Genomic DNA, 13,980 nt, shown 5'->3' with positions numbered 1-13,980 from the left:
TTGCAGTAGACTTGGTCCAGGATGTTATTTTCCCTTGTGGGAAAGCTCACATGCTGGTAATATTTGGGGAGGACAGTCCTGAGGTTACAGTGGTTGAAATCGCCAGATATAATGAATACAGCGTCCGGGTGTTTGGTCTCGTGTTTGTCAATGATGTCATGCAGGAGGCCTAGTGCGTTAGCGGTGTTAGCTCGTGGTGGGATGTAAACAGCAGTTAAATACACAGCGCTAAACTCACGAGGTAAATAATAAGGTCTGCATTTCACCATCAGCAGCTCAATGTCCTGCGAGCAGTGCTTTTCCATCGTCTGTACGTCTGTGCACCACCGTTTGTTTACGTAAACACAGACGCCGCCACCTCTGTGTTTACCAGACGCTAAAGTCCGATCTCCCCTGGTAAGCAGCAAATGTTTCCAACTGGATCACCAAGTCCGGTATATCCTCCGTCAGCCAGGTTTCTGTGAAGGTGAGCACACAGCATTCCCTGATCTCACGTTGAGCTGTAATCCTTGCTCGTAGTTCGTCCATCTTGTTTTCAAGAGAGCGGACGTTGGCTAGCAGCAGGCTTGGTAGCGGTGGCCTAGTCGCTCTAGCTTTTAGCCTAGCATGCAGGCCGACCCGCTTGCCTCGTTTACGCCTCGGATGCTTTGCTCGCCGGGTATTCAGCTCACCGGGCCCGCAGGCTGCTGCGTTCTCCCGGCGCAGAAGAAAGGCAAAGTCTGAGAGGCTAAATGAAAGTTCATGGTGGACCCTGCCGATGTTCAAAAGTGTCTCTCTGTTGTAATGTACTGCGTGAGTGTGTTGAATGTCTCTTATCCCCGCACCCCCCAGTTTTCATTTCCCTTCTTCTCTGTGCCCTCCTGCTCCGGTCTGGTCGCTCCAAATTTGCTTAATAACAAGCATCAAAGTCAAATAAATTCAGAATAACAGGGGAAGTGTATATCACACTTCTCCCTGGCAGAGTAAATCTGTTGCGCACTTGACGACATTTAGATCTACAATTCTATCTGCTTTAAAGGCTGGACAGGACAGGATTAAAAAAAACCCTCTTCATAACTTTAATTACACGCTCTGTCGGGGTTGTACAATTTAGCTTTTCTTCACTTCTCCTCCCCCCAGTCTTCCTCTACCTGTTGGTCCCATTAGCAGTGTCACAGTGCCCTCTACTGGTCAAGCATGTACAGTATGGAGTTACAGTACTACAAGGCAAAATACATGAAAATATAGACCAGTCAGCTTGCGTTTGTACTGTATCTCCCAATGTTCGTGAGTCGGATGTTAGTAAGTTGGGGACCTAGTGTATATGTATACATCAATATAGTTTTTTTTTAAATATGAAAAAGTAAAGGTGTACATACAGTACATAGTATACTAATTAAAAATGGAGCTATTCCGTATTGTATCCAGTGTAAATATGCAGCTAGGAATGTGGAGTGTATTGTAGTTATTTTAAATGTCAATTGATACGTTCTGGATGTATGACGAACATGAACTGGTGGCTTCAGGCGTGTCTGCGGATGAACCCGTCGGAACGTCTGACGTGCGAGCAGCTGCTGCAGCATCCTTACTTCAATAGCCTGTGGGGGAAGAGCCAGGGTGGCGGCCGAGAGCAGGAGCGCCAAGGCAACAAGAGGACACGCTTGCCGCGCAAACACCTCCCGGCTGGGGTGAGTGGGCGCCACATGTTCAAGTACTATTCATACACACAGTTTACGTTCAACTCGCGTTCTCACAGTGTTTGCCTCAGTTGACGGGCAGCAGCGTCTTCCCAGCGCTGGACACCAAGAAGTACTACCACAACCTGCGCAAGTTCAACTACCACCTCCCCAACATTTAGACGCCGGACTTCATCCACATGCAGGCCAAACACTCAGGAAATGAAGCTGGGCGCTGCATCCCGTAGTGTCTCTTAACTTAAGTCATCAAACTGGGGTTGCACAATAACTATTGGACCGATATGAGGAAATGATGACATCATACCGATGAATCAGATCAGTGATCATTTAAAAAAACGCTCCAGGTGAGATTACCCGTGCTGTGCGGGTGAGCCAATCCAGCGCTCCTTTTTTCTCCTGTCTGTGACGTTAACGCCCTGTCGTAACTTCCCCTGAGCTCACTTGTCAACAAACATTCACTTTCTGACAAAGACAGAAACAAGCGTTGCGGCATTGGAAAAATGTAAATTTTTTGCCAGAGACCTCCGTGGCATCACACCGGCTTCTCTGAGCGAGTGCCCAAATACAGTGAACCTTGCTGGGCCACAGCAGGTGGCTCACCCTGCTCCATACTCTGGATTTCCTGATAGTGATGTGGTAGTAGTAATGTGATATTTGGCAAGTCAACAAATCCAAATTTTTTCCAATCCTTATCTTCAGGTGTGCACAAATTACAGATAAATCTTTTTTTTTTTTAAGTAGATAGAAAAAGTTATCGGTATATTGGTCTTCAGAAGCAGAAGGTTTTCTGTATCGGTTTGAAAAAAGATATTCATCTCTAGTCACACCTGATGAGCGAGGACAAGGAGCGACGCCATGCTCTGCTCATTAAAAAACGACATGGAAGGGGTTTTTTTGCCAAAAATTTCCTTCTGTCCTGCGACGGACTCTGTAGGAGTGAAACACAGCTTGAAATATTTATTGACATGAAAAAGAGTAATATTCATATTCCCACATGATGGCGTTGGTGCTATGGACGTTCACAGCCATTCATCTTACAAATGCCAAATTCATCTTTTCAACAATAAGCCCAAATGTGGATTACTGGTAAACTGTTGAGAAATAAAATGGTGTCAACAATATAAAGTGCAGTTTGTAATGACTCTTGTATATTTTACTTCATAATGCAAGCACACACTCCACCAGGAAGCAGTTCTCAGTGGCCAGTGGCTGCCCCAGTTCTTTTCAGTCCAGGTGCAGGTGTAAATCCAGACGGGGAAGGGCCGTCTTGAGCCTGTCCACTGTGGTCTCCTTGTCTTTGAGGCCGGGCAAGTCGCTGAGGAACAGATACTCCAGATTCCTGCGCACACAAACACATCACACGCTGCAGGCAGAGACCAGTGCAGCAAAAATACGAGCAACAGCTGAGTCGGACCTGAGCTTGTGCAGAGCGACGAGGCCCTTGTCGGTGACGTTGCCACACGACACCACCTCCATCATGAACAAGCTCTCCTGCAGGTTCTCCAGCGAGCTCAGCTTCTCCAGACACGCGTCTTCCATGTACATGCACTTGTTGAATTTCAGCTCCTCCACGTGTTTCAAACCGTCTGCGCAATAAGCACATCAAGCACGTCATCGCCCATCACGTCTAATATGACTTATGACGGCGCACACACCGAGATAGTCGAAGCCTCTGTACATGATGCACGACTCGGTCGCGTCGATGGACTGGATCTTGTATCTGCCCAGGGGTCCGGTGGGCAGAGCGTTGTAGTCTTGATGCCAGCGCTCGAAGCCTCGGAAGCGCACCTTGGCGCCGCATCGCAGCAACCACTCGGCCGCCGCTCGGTCCGGCCCGACGGCTTTGATTCGCTCGTAGTCGACCCTGAGCACGGTGATAGCTTTTATTTGAAGTTTAGTCAGGAAAGAAATCAAACTGCAGCCTTCTTCCAACAAAATGTTGTGACACACACGTAATATTATATTTTTTATATTGACTATGTTACTATCATTGATATCATTTTGTGTATTCAACGGTATAGTGCTTTTGCTATAATAGAGGGTACTATTAACTACTGTATTGGCCGAGTCGTTCAAAACTCGCGAGTCTTTTTTACTGGACCGGGACTCGCGGGTATTCATCTGTTAGCTCGTTCACTTGCCGCTGATGCTGGCAAAATGAAAAAGGAAACCAGTTAACGTGGTATTAATTGTGCAACTGCTCTCCAAACTCTGTTTGTATACATGTATTAACCACGTGGAAAAACCGACAGATCTGATCCTTGCCTCAAATTGACTCTCCTTTCCACTCACTGTTCCTGCGAGACGAGCATTCGAACCCGAGAACTCGACTCACTCAGGTTGCCGACAAGTGAATCGTGAAGCTGGTGTGGATTTATTGAGTCGTGTTGCGCATGAGCGAGTTTCTCCGGTGACCAATACGAGTACTGAATCATACGTCAACGTCACCGCCATATTGGATGTGGCAAGAAAGAACGGGGAATGATGTCTATGGAATGGCACCAACCGGTTTACAGCCCAAACAAGACCCCACGAGTTTAACTTTCACAGGTAAGGATAAATACTTGATGATTAATGATTAATGATTTTATCTGGCCATTGTAACATTATTTTACGAACCGAATGTGTTGGCTTTGGGGAATAATACTGTGGATTCCCGCAGTGAAACCAGCCGCCAAACACCAGAGAGGCGCTTTATTAAGTTCGGTCCATTTTCTTGCATTTATTTCAGAGGCTGACGGGCCAAACATCTAAATGAGGTCTGACTCATAAAAACTCGAGTCAGTAAAAAATCCAGTTTCAAATCGCTACCATAGAACACATGTCGCGTGGCAAAGATAGGTTTTTACTCTTTCCTCATTGGCAATGTCACGCAGTGGCAATCAAATGTATGTACATACATATGAATGCACAGTATATATCAAGACGATGTACTTGTTAAAGACAGCGTTGAGCCATGACCAGAATTGTCTTCGGTTCCTCTCGCTCTGCTTCAACGCAGACTGCGCCGCCCTCGCAAGGAGCTTCATCCCTGAAATAAACATTTTATATATTTCACATTTTTTAAAACTTTATTATGAGTAAACCGTGGGGCAAAAACTACCAGAATATGAGTAAATATGCTTTGACCTACCCTATTAGCGAGCAGACTGTTTATCTTTCGGGCGCGGCCATTTTGACGTCATCCAAAACGCGCTTGCCTATTGGATGTGCAGGGGAAGGCGGTAAATCTCGCGAGAGCGAAGGGAAGAGCTCGGGTTTCAGCCAGTTAGCAATGACAGCACAAGGAGGAGGAAACTCAACACTGAAGGCGGACCGCTGCTGCAAAAACACGTTTTGTATTTTTTTTCCTTCCCACAATGATAACGCTGCTCTGAAGAGCCCTTCTAGCAATCGCCATGTTTCGGATGCTGGCCAGCGCCTCTTTTAAAGCTGCTAGCTGCCAGCCCAAAGTGCTACATGACGTCGCCAGCAGACACTTGCAAAGGTAAGAGAAGACTTTGAGAAAGTTAACAAACTTTGACTGCATTTTCTGCTCAATATTTACATTTTGCACGAAAAGCAGCAGACGAGAGGAACTTTGGCTCAACCTTTCAAAGACTTCTTGGGCTGCCAAGGACATTTTGCCCCCACAAAGGTTGCGTAACTTGACAGCATGACTTTGTTTCTGCAGGAAAAAAAGTGTCGTATCCTGAAGAGATAAGAAAAAAATGCATGCATCTGTTTCACATCAGTTCCTCTCGGGACTACATGGTTATGTAATAGAGTGCCTTTCGAACGTGCACGTGCTGCAACTTAAACAGAGCATTTTTTAAAAATAGATCTTTTTTTATCGTGAATGTTCGAAATTTATCATTATTTTTATGGAATATTTTTCATGTTTTTATATTATGTTTGTATTGTCATGATTCTATATTCATCTATGTTCATATTTTGAATTATTTTCTTAGTTCATATTTCTTTATTTTGTATTTATTTAATATTGTCACTACATATCAATTTATTGAATGTTTATTTTATATTCATTTATTTAATATTGTCAGTACAGTACTAGTATACTATTTATTGAATATTTGTCTTGATATTCACTTATTTTAATTTTATGTTTTATTCATTTGAGAAAACATTTTTCTCATTTTATATTCATTTTTGAATATTTTTTATTTGTTTTTATTGACTGAAGCATTTATATCATTTTATATGTACACCACAGTTTATATTTTATACATTGTTTGTCATTTTTCAATTGTTTTGGTTTTATATTGATTTACTGGAAAATCATCACAATTACTTGTTTTCATGATTTCATATTACATTTTTTTTCCATTACTCAATATGAATTTACTTAATATTTCCATTCTTTTTTTTATTAACTTATTGAAAGTTTAATTGTTTTTATAAATTAATTTATTGAATATTCTTTATTACCTTTTTTATTGAATATTTTTCATTAAAACACACACACACACACAAAAAAAAATGAAGCTTAGCGGCACTTTTTCCTGATAAAATAAAATAGTTCCGGACTTTTCTCGGGAGGTCACATGTCAGAAGCTGTTATTTGAGGCGTGAACATTTGCTGCTTCCTGTGGTGAACTTGAGGGCACAATTGTGTGCTCCTACGGCGCCATCAGCACCGCGTTGGAGAGAAATCAAGTTTTATCCACAGAAATAGGAATGAGGCGTTGTTCAAGCACTGGTGTCCGTTTCAAAGGTCAGAGTCACGTACAGCAGGACGTTGAACCGCTGACCTGAACGTGTCGTCATCTCTGTCAACACAACGTGTACAGTACATACAATAACTAAATAAATGGTGACATTTTTCCGTCAGCTCTTCGTACGACGTCGCCCTGGTGGGCGCCGGCATCGTGGGCTTGGCCACGGCCAGAGAGCTCATCCTGCGGCATCCCACACTCAGCTTCATCCTGCTGGAAAAGGAGAAAGAACTTTGTGAGTAATTAGGAATGGAAGGAGCCTGGCTTATTTAAGTCTATTTTATTCATCTATTTTGTATTTATTTCGATTTCTTTGATGGGTTGTTTGAATTGTTTTTATTTTATTTGCATTTTATGTCCGGCTTGGCCTCATTAGTTTCATTTCATTTATTTACAGCGAGACTTGCAGTGTAATACCACCTTGTACCTGTAAAGGTGCTCACGAGCTTCGCTCGTTCTTTGAAGCCGTGTGCGCTGCAACCTGGCTGTTAGGTAGCTGTGCGAGCTTTGACGTTAAAACCACACGGGGAGTCGCCAATGTTCGGCCACGTTCCGCTAGAATGGTGCGTAAGTTGGAGTGACACTCAGCCATAGCGCTTGGTAGCATTTCAGTCCCAAAATCTCAAAAGAAAACTTGTCTTTTTTCTCTTGTTGGGCTGAATTATTTATAACTCCTGTATGTAACAAAGTACATTGACCCGTATCTGTGTTAGCATTCAGGCTACCCTTTAGTGTGTCACATTCTTGTGCCTTACTTCCAGTACTAATGTTCTTCTGTGCTCATCTTTGTTTTATTTAAACATTAGCCTCACATCAGAGCGGCCACAACAGCGGCGTGATCCACAGCGGCATCTACTACACGCCGGGCTCGCTCAAGGCTCGCCTGTGCGTGCGAGGAGCGTCGCTCGCCTACGAGTACTGCGACAAGAAGGGACTGCCTTACAAGAAATGTGGCAAGGTGTGCCTGAGTCCTTCGCTTTAACCACTCACTGGCTACTATGCTGTGTGACTACGTGTGTGTGTGTGTTTGTGCAGCTTATCGTGGCCGTGGAGCAGGAGGAAATTCCTCGACTCAAAGCGTTATACGAGCGTGGACAGAAAAACAACGTGCGCGACCTCAGCATCGCGGACGCCAAAGGGATTCGAGAGCGAGAGCCGTACTGCAGGGTGAGAAACAAGAAGCCTTTTATCTTTTTCATGTTTTACCTGAACAAAATGATGAAAATCACTCTAACGTGATACCATCATGGTGTCATGGTATCATGCCATCATGGTCTGCCATTGTACAGCATGGCATCATGACATCATGGTATCATGCCAGTGCATAATGGCATCATACCGTCATGGTATCATATCATCATACATCATAGCATCATGGTGTCATGGTGTCATGTCATTACATCAGAATAGTGTCATACCATCATGGTATCGTACCGTAATGATATCATAGCATCATGGCATCATACCATCTTGTTACATGACATCATGGTATCATGACATCGTGGTGTCATGGTACACATCATCATGGCATCATGGTATCATACCATAATGGTGGCACATTATCATGGTATTATGCCTTTATGGTATCATGCTGTCATGGTATCCCACTAGGGCATCATAGCGTTGGACTCGCCCCACACGGGGATCGTGGACTGGAGGCAGGTGGCGCTGCAGTACGGCAAAGACTTTGAAGAGGCGGGGGGAAAAGTGCTGACTCAGTATGAAGTCAATGACATCTCCATGGTGAAGGAGAGCCCAGCGGGGGGCGCTGAAGGTGAGTAGCGTCATTGCTGGGAAAGTTTTGGATTTCGTTTACATTTTACTTTCTGTTTTCAGGCCTAAAATATCCCATTGCCATCAAAGACAAAAAGGTGAGAATGTGTAATATTCGTATTCCCCCCTCCCCTCCACATCATTTGTTTGATGGTTTGTCATCAGAACAACGAGGTGCGTTGCCGCTATGTCCTGACCTGCGGGGGTCTCTACTCGGACCGCCTGTCGCAGATATCCGGATGCAGCCGAGAGCCGCGGATCGTCCCTTTCAGAGGCGACTATCTGGTCCTGAAGCCTGAGAAACATTACCTGGTCAAAGGTAACATCTACCCTGTAAGTTCTTCTTCTTCTTCTTCTTCTTCTTCTTAACAGTACGAAACCAAACAAATTATTCCACGCCAGATGCTTCTCATCAGTACTGAGGACCGACTGTACGGACGGCGTCTGCTTTTACTGGCAGGAAGCGCAACTGCCTGAAATATTTGTCTTTTTGTTTTTTTTATCACTCCTCCTCAATAGGCTGCCTTTCATTTACCGCAGCACACCTCAACCAAACTCCATTCGAAAAACAGCAGATTTAAGAGTCGCTTATTTGTGCTTCAGACGAGTGCGTTCTCTGACGTTAGTTTTTGTTTTACTGCATGACTTTTGTCTAGAGTGCGAGCTCAAAATTCACAGGTTGCCTCCTGGGGGCGCTGTGCTCGCACGCATGTTGTTTTGAAGGTTTGATTGTTGAAAGATCCAAAACTTTCAATGAGCAACTTGACACGCGCACCTTGTTTCTGGAAAATGTACCCTATTTGCTATTATTTTTCCGAAAATGTCCTATGGTTCCACTTATTTTCACAAACGGTGAGCTTTCCACCCAGAAATATGTTGGAAAACATGGCAAAACTTCTGTAAAATAAGGGACATTTTCCAGAAAAGATTCCAAAAGTATTTTTTGGGAAAATTTCCCTTTATTCATTCATTCATTCATTATCTTATTTTCCAGAAAGCTTACCTTATGTTCTCTTCTTTTATTTCCTGGGGGGAAAAAATCCCTTTGTTTGTTGAATTTCACTTACTGTATTTCATCATTTTTTTTCTTATTTTCCCCAGAAATGTCCCAGATTTCCAACTGCTTTTCACTTTGAATTACCGTGTGTATAAATTGCACTCTATAGATAAACTTGCATTGTTTAGATTTTATTTTTCACAGATACTGGGCTTCCCACCCAGAAACATGTTGAAAAACGGGAACATTTTGGGATTTTTTTTCTTCAATAATTTAGTGGAAAATCTCCCGTATTTTATCTTATTTTCCCTTCTTTTTTTTCCTCAATATTCTGGGAAAATTCCCTTATTTTTCTCAAAATTGTCCTCAATGTGTCATTTTCTGGAAAATGTTTGTTTTTTTTCCCCCCAGAATTTATTTCTGAAAATGTTTTCTTAAATAATTTTCTGGAAAATGTACCTTACTTGGGGAGAGGGTGGGGGTGTCTTATTTTCTGCAAGGCTTCCCTCATTTTTCCTGAAAAATTCCCTTATTTTCCTGGAAATGTTGTTTTGTTTTCTGGGGAAATTTTCTTAAATAATTCTTGGGAAAATGCCCCTTATTTTATCTTATTTTCCAGAAAGTTTGCCTTATTTTCTCTTTTATTTTATTTTCTGAAAAAAATTTAAATATTTTCAATTTTAGATTTTAAATAAAAAATATTCTGTAAAACTTCCCTTATTTTCTGGAAGGCTTCCCTTATTTTTCCTGAAATAATCCATTGGAAATTTTGTTTAATTTCTTGTTTTCTGGAAAATTGCAAAATATGGAAAATAAGGGACATTTTCTGGAAAATGCATTAAAGTAGTAAATGTTAAAATATGATGAAATGAATTCATATTTAATAAATTCGTACAAATGGTTACACATATGTACACACACACACACACGATGATGTCATGGTGTGTGTTCCAGGTGCCAGACCCCCGCTTCCCCTTCTTGGGCGTCCACTTCACGCCACGTATGGACGGCAGCATTTGGTTGGGTCCCAACGCCGTGCTGGCCTTCAAGCGGGAAGGCTACAAAGTCTACGACATCAACGTGCGCGACCTGGCCGACGCGCTGTCCTTCAGGTGAACCACACTCACCTTGGCCACAACATTAGGTACACCTGCACCACCCAAAAGAGAGCCCATTCCATACACAAGTGCTGTTAACAATTGTGACTGTAATGATCAACTTCCCCCGCTAGGTGGAGCCAGTGCACATGCACACGTAAATATCCTGTTTTCTTAGCTGTACGATTTAAAAACATGTCGAGATCAGTTATTTGCCATGTGATAAAGCAAAAGTACAAAAGAGGCGTTACTGTGATGCCTATGCTGTACATCAAGTGTAGTTTTTGTTGCGACGTGTCAGAGGCCTTCAGAAGCTGGTGCTGAGGAACATCAGGTACGGCGTTGGAGAGATGTACCGAGGCATCTTCATCGGCGCACAGGTCAAAATCCTCCAGAAGTATATTCCCGAACTGTCTCGGAGCGACGTTCTCAGGTAACGAGTCAATCATACGGATGCCAGTGATCAATGTCGCTTCTAACCCCTCGTTCGCCCTTGCAGGGGTCCAGCCGGGGTCCGCGCTCAGGCTCTGGACCGCGATGGCAACCTGGTGGACGACTTTGTGTTCGACGGCGGCGTGGGCGACGTGGGAAGCCGGGTGCTGCACGTGCGCAACGCTCCCTCGCCCGCCGCCACCTCCTCGCTCGCCATCGCCGAGATGATCGCCGACGAGGTGGAGAGCCGATTCGCGCTCTAAGCTCTAGGTTTTGGCGTGAGCGCCCGGTCGCCGCAGAGACGGCGCGGCGGCAACAAGCCTTAATTTGCTGATTCAGGAGGATGTCGGAGGGAATGAAGTCAAAGCTAGCACAAAGTGCGCAACAAAGTGAACAAAGTTTCTCTTGCAGTGTTTTTCGCCGATGTTCACTCGCAAAGTCACAAATCTACAGTAACTCTCCTCGCCTTATTTCCTTAGAAGTGTTGCGCAAGCATGAAGTACAGTCATGAAGACGTATGTCATCTTTCAGTCACGTGACTCCAAATAGATTCTGACTTTTCAAGGAAAAAAAAATGCACTTTTTGGGAATTTCGCCCGCCATCCACAATCCTTATTGTGGAAATCATTACGCCCAGGAAGGACGTACCGCTGATGCTTAAAATGACCAAAATAGGGTAAAATGCTATAAGTATTCCATGTTATCATGAATGTACAGTACCTGCTACTGCATGCTCACAGCATGGATAGAAAACCACCAAACTTGGTGGTGTTTTAACATGAGGCTCTGCAGGCGGACTAGCTGTATCCCATTACGTGCATTGTTAGCTGCTTCATGTAGTTTTTCATCCTTTAGAATCCGAAAGGAAAAGTGCATTTTTGGGGGGGAATTTTACCCAACACCCACAATTTTTATGTGAGACACGAATACGCCTCTTTGTGTTTCTGTGCGTTCTAAAGATATAAAAACGTCTAAAAAGAGGCAGCTCGTTAACTCATTCAATCCCAGCCATTTGTCAAGACAACCCCTTCAGTACCGGCCATTTTAGGCTATTTTGACTGATTCTTCAAGGCACACAGATTGTTGTGTTCTATGGTTATATACACATGGAACCCACTGAAAGAAAGATTAGACTCACGTCTTTTAAAAGTTTGTTTCTACCGTTTTCCGTTCTTTAGTAATCAGCATTAGAACAGGTACGTTTCGGAAACCTGCATTGTGAAGCTAGTCGCTAGCCGGTGTGGTGTGGCGAGGTGTCACTACGCCAGTAATGTAGTTCTTTGGCATAACAATGTTAATAACATTAACGGAGCTCTGTTGCTGCTTTTTGGAGGGGTTTTTTCAGAAGGCTTTCTAGGCGGAATGGGTGCGTCCCATTACGTGCATTGTTAGCCGCCACTTTTTGGCTGTTTTTATATCTTTTAGAAAGCACATCAGAGATGTGAAATGTATCACATGGATTGTGGATGGTGGGCAGAATTCCCCCAAAAAGTGCAGTTTTCATTTAACCTAGGTGACTGACAGGTGAATGTTACTGTGTTTTTATACAATAAATACACTTTTTTAACTACAAAAATGTCTTTGGTAGGTTTTTATTATTATTGAAACGGAGAGGGTTGTCAGGGTGTTGAGATGTCTCCAAGGATGCACTGGTTTGGAGCGGTCAAAGGTATAGATGTGTGTTCAAGTCAAAGAACACGGCAAGTTGTCCTCTGTTTGGTGGATTTGGTCAATAAGCGGCAGCAAGCACTGGTAAACTGTGGTCTTTAAGGCTTTATGCTGTGGTACTGTAACAATATACAAAGAATACAAAATGTCACTGAATAAATAAACAGTAAATTAATGTAACCAATATTACACATAAACATAATGATTAGCCAAAGGCACATCAAATACAGAATTCAATAAGGAAATTAAGTCAATATGATGCTTATTAATATAATAAATCACTATACAGTTAGCTTGAATGCTAATGTTAGCATTAATGAACACAAGAGTTACACTGAACAAAAGTGTACAATAGAGCTCACACAGCTCTAACAGAATTAAAACCTGACCTTTATTCATTCACGCACAGCATTCACTTAGGAAAACTAGGATGTGGTGCCTGTACAGCATCGGAGAAGTAATAAAAAAGACGTTTCAACTGACACATCACACTACTGCGGTGCGTTCACTGACGGCCGAACACAGTGGGACAAAACAACGCCCAAATCTAAACATTACCAGTGAAGCATAAACAACACAAAACATGGTAAATTATGGGCTTTCTAACGATCATTGTATTCATTTAGATTAACATTGTTTTTCTTGTGGTGAGCATGTATGTCCACAAGGGGGCGCACGTACACATGTTTTAGCTAAAGGCTGTCTGGGCTGGGTATGCTATCTGAGATGTTAGTTTATTATATTTTATTGGTCGTCTCAAGTTCACCCAGCCCCCGACAGGCTCGGAATGAAACCAAAATAGTCCAATTTTTGGTGCTGTTTTGTGGAGTTAAAATGAACGTTTGTGCTACCACACTTTTAGAGTTATTCAAGATTTAATTTTCCGGTGATTACATAATCAGGTGAGCACGCTTGCGATGACGCAGGAGACATGGCAGGACAGCACGAATAGGATTGATTGACAATGTTCTACAGCCAATCAGGAAGCAGAAAAGAATGGGGACGGAGACAGAGAGAAGAGATAGACACTCAACTACCCACAATGCAATTCTTAAAAGGACCAGGCTGGACCTGTAACAACGTTCATACGCTGTCATAAAAAATAGCACTAAAAAAATCCGCGAAATATCATATCCATACATGGTGCAAGTGGACAATTTATAAGCCTTCTTTTCTTTACGTTTTTTTCGCCACAAAAAAAATACACAAAAGGGATTTGCTAAGAAGATATGTTTGGATGGATGACATTTTTCCGTTAAGAAAAAAACTCTTGCTGAATCCTCTAAATCCATCATTGCACTCTGCTTATTGTTATTTACATTGAAATATCACTGTATTTATGTGTTTTATTCTATTTATGTATGGGTCTGTGTAGGCTCTCAGTCGTACAGGAGTTGTCCATCGAGGGAAAGCCTTCTTGAGACGTCATCTGTACTTCTGTGAAGAAAGTATGTATGTTAAGCGTAACCGGATATGACGTTAACGTCTGCGCTACGTGCATTACGTAAGTGTTTAGTTGCTCAGTCTTGGTGGACGTCATAAGACCATAGAAACATCCGCATGCTAACTATTTAACAAGAGCCAGTCTTAAAATAAACTCCCAATATATTACATTTATGAAA

At 42.9% G+C, this 13,980-nt stretch overlaps 3 protein-coding genes across 7 annotated transcripts in view; 2 read left to right on the top strand and 1 right to left on the bottom strand.

The window, feature by feature from the left end:
* cdkl1 (cyclin-dependent kinase-like 1 (CDC2-related kinase)) overlaps positions 1-2,947 on the top strand; it is a 28,599-nt gene extending 25,652 nt beyond the window's left edge. For 3 of the 4 annotated variants that reach the window (XM_054796539.1, XM_054796538.1, XM_054796540.1), the window contains 2 exons: positions 1,506-1,667; positions 1,736-2,947. In XM_054796539.1, coding sequence (XP_054652514.1) covers positions 1,506-1,667; positions 1,736-1,837 — 264 coding nt within the window. In that variant the 3' untranslated portion in view covers positions 1,838-2,947. Of the gene's footprint in view, positions 1-1,505; positions 1,668-1,735 lie in introns of those variants that run through there. The other variant, XR_008573421.1, reaches the window with a different exon arrangement.
* dmac2l (distal membrane arm assembly component 2 like) lies at positions 2,591-4,878 on the bottom strand. Its single transcript, XM_054796550.1, has 5 exons — positions 4,810-4,878; positions 4,611-4,707; positions 3,332-3,540; positions 3,091-3,262; positions 2,591-3,015 (listed from the first exon to the last, which is right to left on the bottom strand). Exons 2-5 carry the CDS (start codon positions 4,703-4,705, stop codon positions 2,901-2,903), a joined length of 591 nt encoding a protein of 196 aa, XP_054652525.1. The 5' UTR covers positions 4,706-4,707; positions 4,810-4,878; the 3' UTR covers positions 2,591-2,900.
* l2hgdh (L-2-hydroxyglutarate dehydrogenase) lies at positions 4,153-12,264 on the top strand. 2 transcript variants are annotated; one of them, XM_054796537.1, is made up of 11 exons: positions 4,153-4,226; positions 5,056-5,163; positions 6,508-6,626; positions 7,198-7,349; positions 7,427-7,558; positions 8,003-8,165; positions 8,228-8,262; positions 8,330-8,497; positions 10,116-10,273; positions 10,560-10,691; positions 10,758-12,264. In XM_054796537.1, the coding sequence occupies exons 2-11, from the start codon at positions 5,075-5,077 to the stop codon at positions 10,951-10,953; spliced, it is 1,344 nt and encodes a 447-aa protein (XP_054652512.1). In that variant the 5' UTR covers positions 4,153-4,226; positions 5,056-5,074; the 3' UTR covers positions 10,954-12,264. The 2 variants fall into 2 exon arrangements, with proteins under 2 accessions (XP_054652512.1, XP_054652511.1); XM_054796536.1 differs by lacking the exon at positions 4,153-4,226 and having other exon boundaries at positions 4,562-5,163.
* Positions 12,265-13,980: the final 1,716 nt, after the last annotated feature.

This window comes from Dunckerocampus dactyliophorus, chromosome 13 (assembly GCF_027744805.1).
Source record: "Dunckerocampus dactyliophorus isolate RoL2022-P2 chromosome 13, RoL_Ddac_1.1, whole genome shotgun sequence".
NCBI lineage: Eukaryota > Metazoa > Chordata > Actinopteri > Syngnathiformes > Syngnathidae > Dunckerocampus > Dunckerocampus dactyliophorus.
The sequence above is the reverse complement of the archived record's forward strand: the minus strand, read 5'-3'. Positions and strand labels throughout refer to the sequence as shown.

What these genes read in the sequence shown, in the direction of transcription:
- dmac2l (XM_054796550.1), bottom strand. Translation starts at nt 4,705, where the DNA reads ATGAAGCTCCTTGCGAGGGCGGCGCAGTCTGCGTTGAAGCAGAGCGAG. An exon ending in CTCAACGCTGTCTTTAACAA is followed by an intron (nt 3,541 to 4,610) that starts GTACATCGTCTT and finishes CACCGTGCTCAG; the next exon opens with GGTCGACTACGAGCGAATCA. An exon ending in GTCGCTCTGCACAAGCTCAG is followed by an intron (nt 3,016 to 3,090) that starts GTCCGACTCAGC and finishes TTGTGTGCGCAG; the next exon opens with GAATCTGGAGTATCTGTTCC.
- l2hgdh (XM_054796537.1), top strand. Translation starts at nt 5,075, where the DNA reads ATGTTTCGGATGCTGGCCAGCGCCTCTTTTAAAGCTGCTAGCTGCCAG. An exon ending in CTTACAAGAAATGTGGCAAG is followed by an intron (nt 7,350 to 7,426) that starts GTGTGCCTGAGT and finishes GTGTTTGTGCAG; the next exon opens with CTTATCGTGGCCGTGGAGCA. An exon ending in TCAAAGGTAACATCTACCCT is followed by an intron (nt 8,498 to 10,115) that starts GTAAGTTCTTCT and finishes TGTGTGTTCCAG; the next exon opens with GTGCCAGACCCCCGCTTCCC.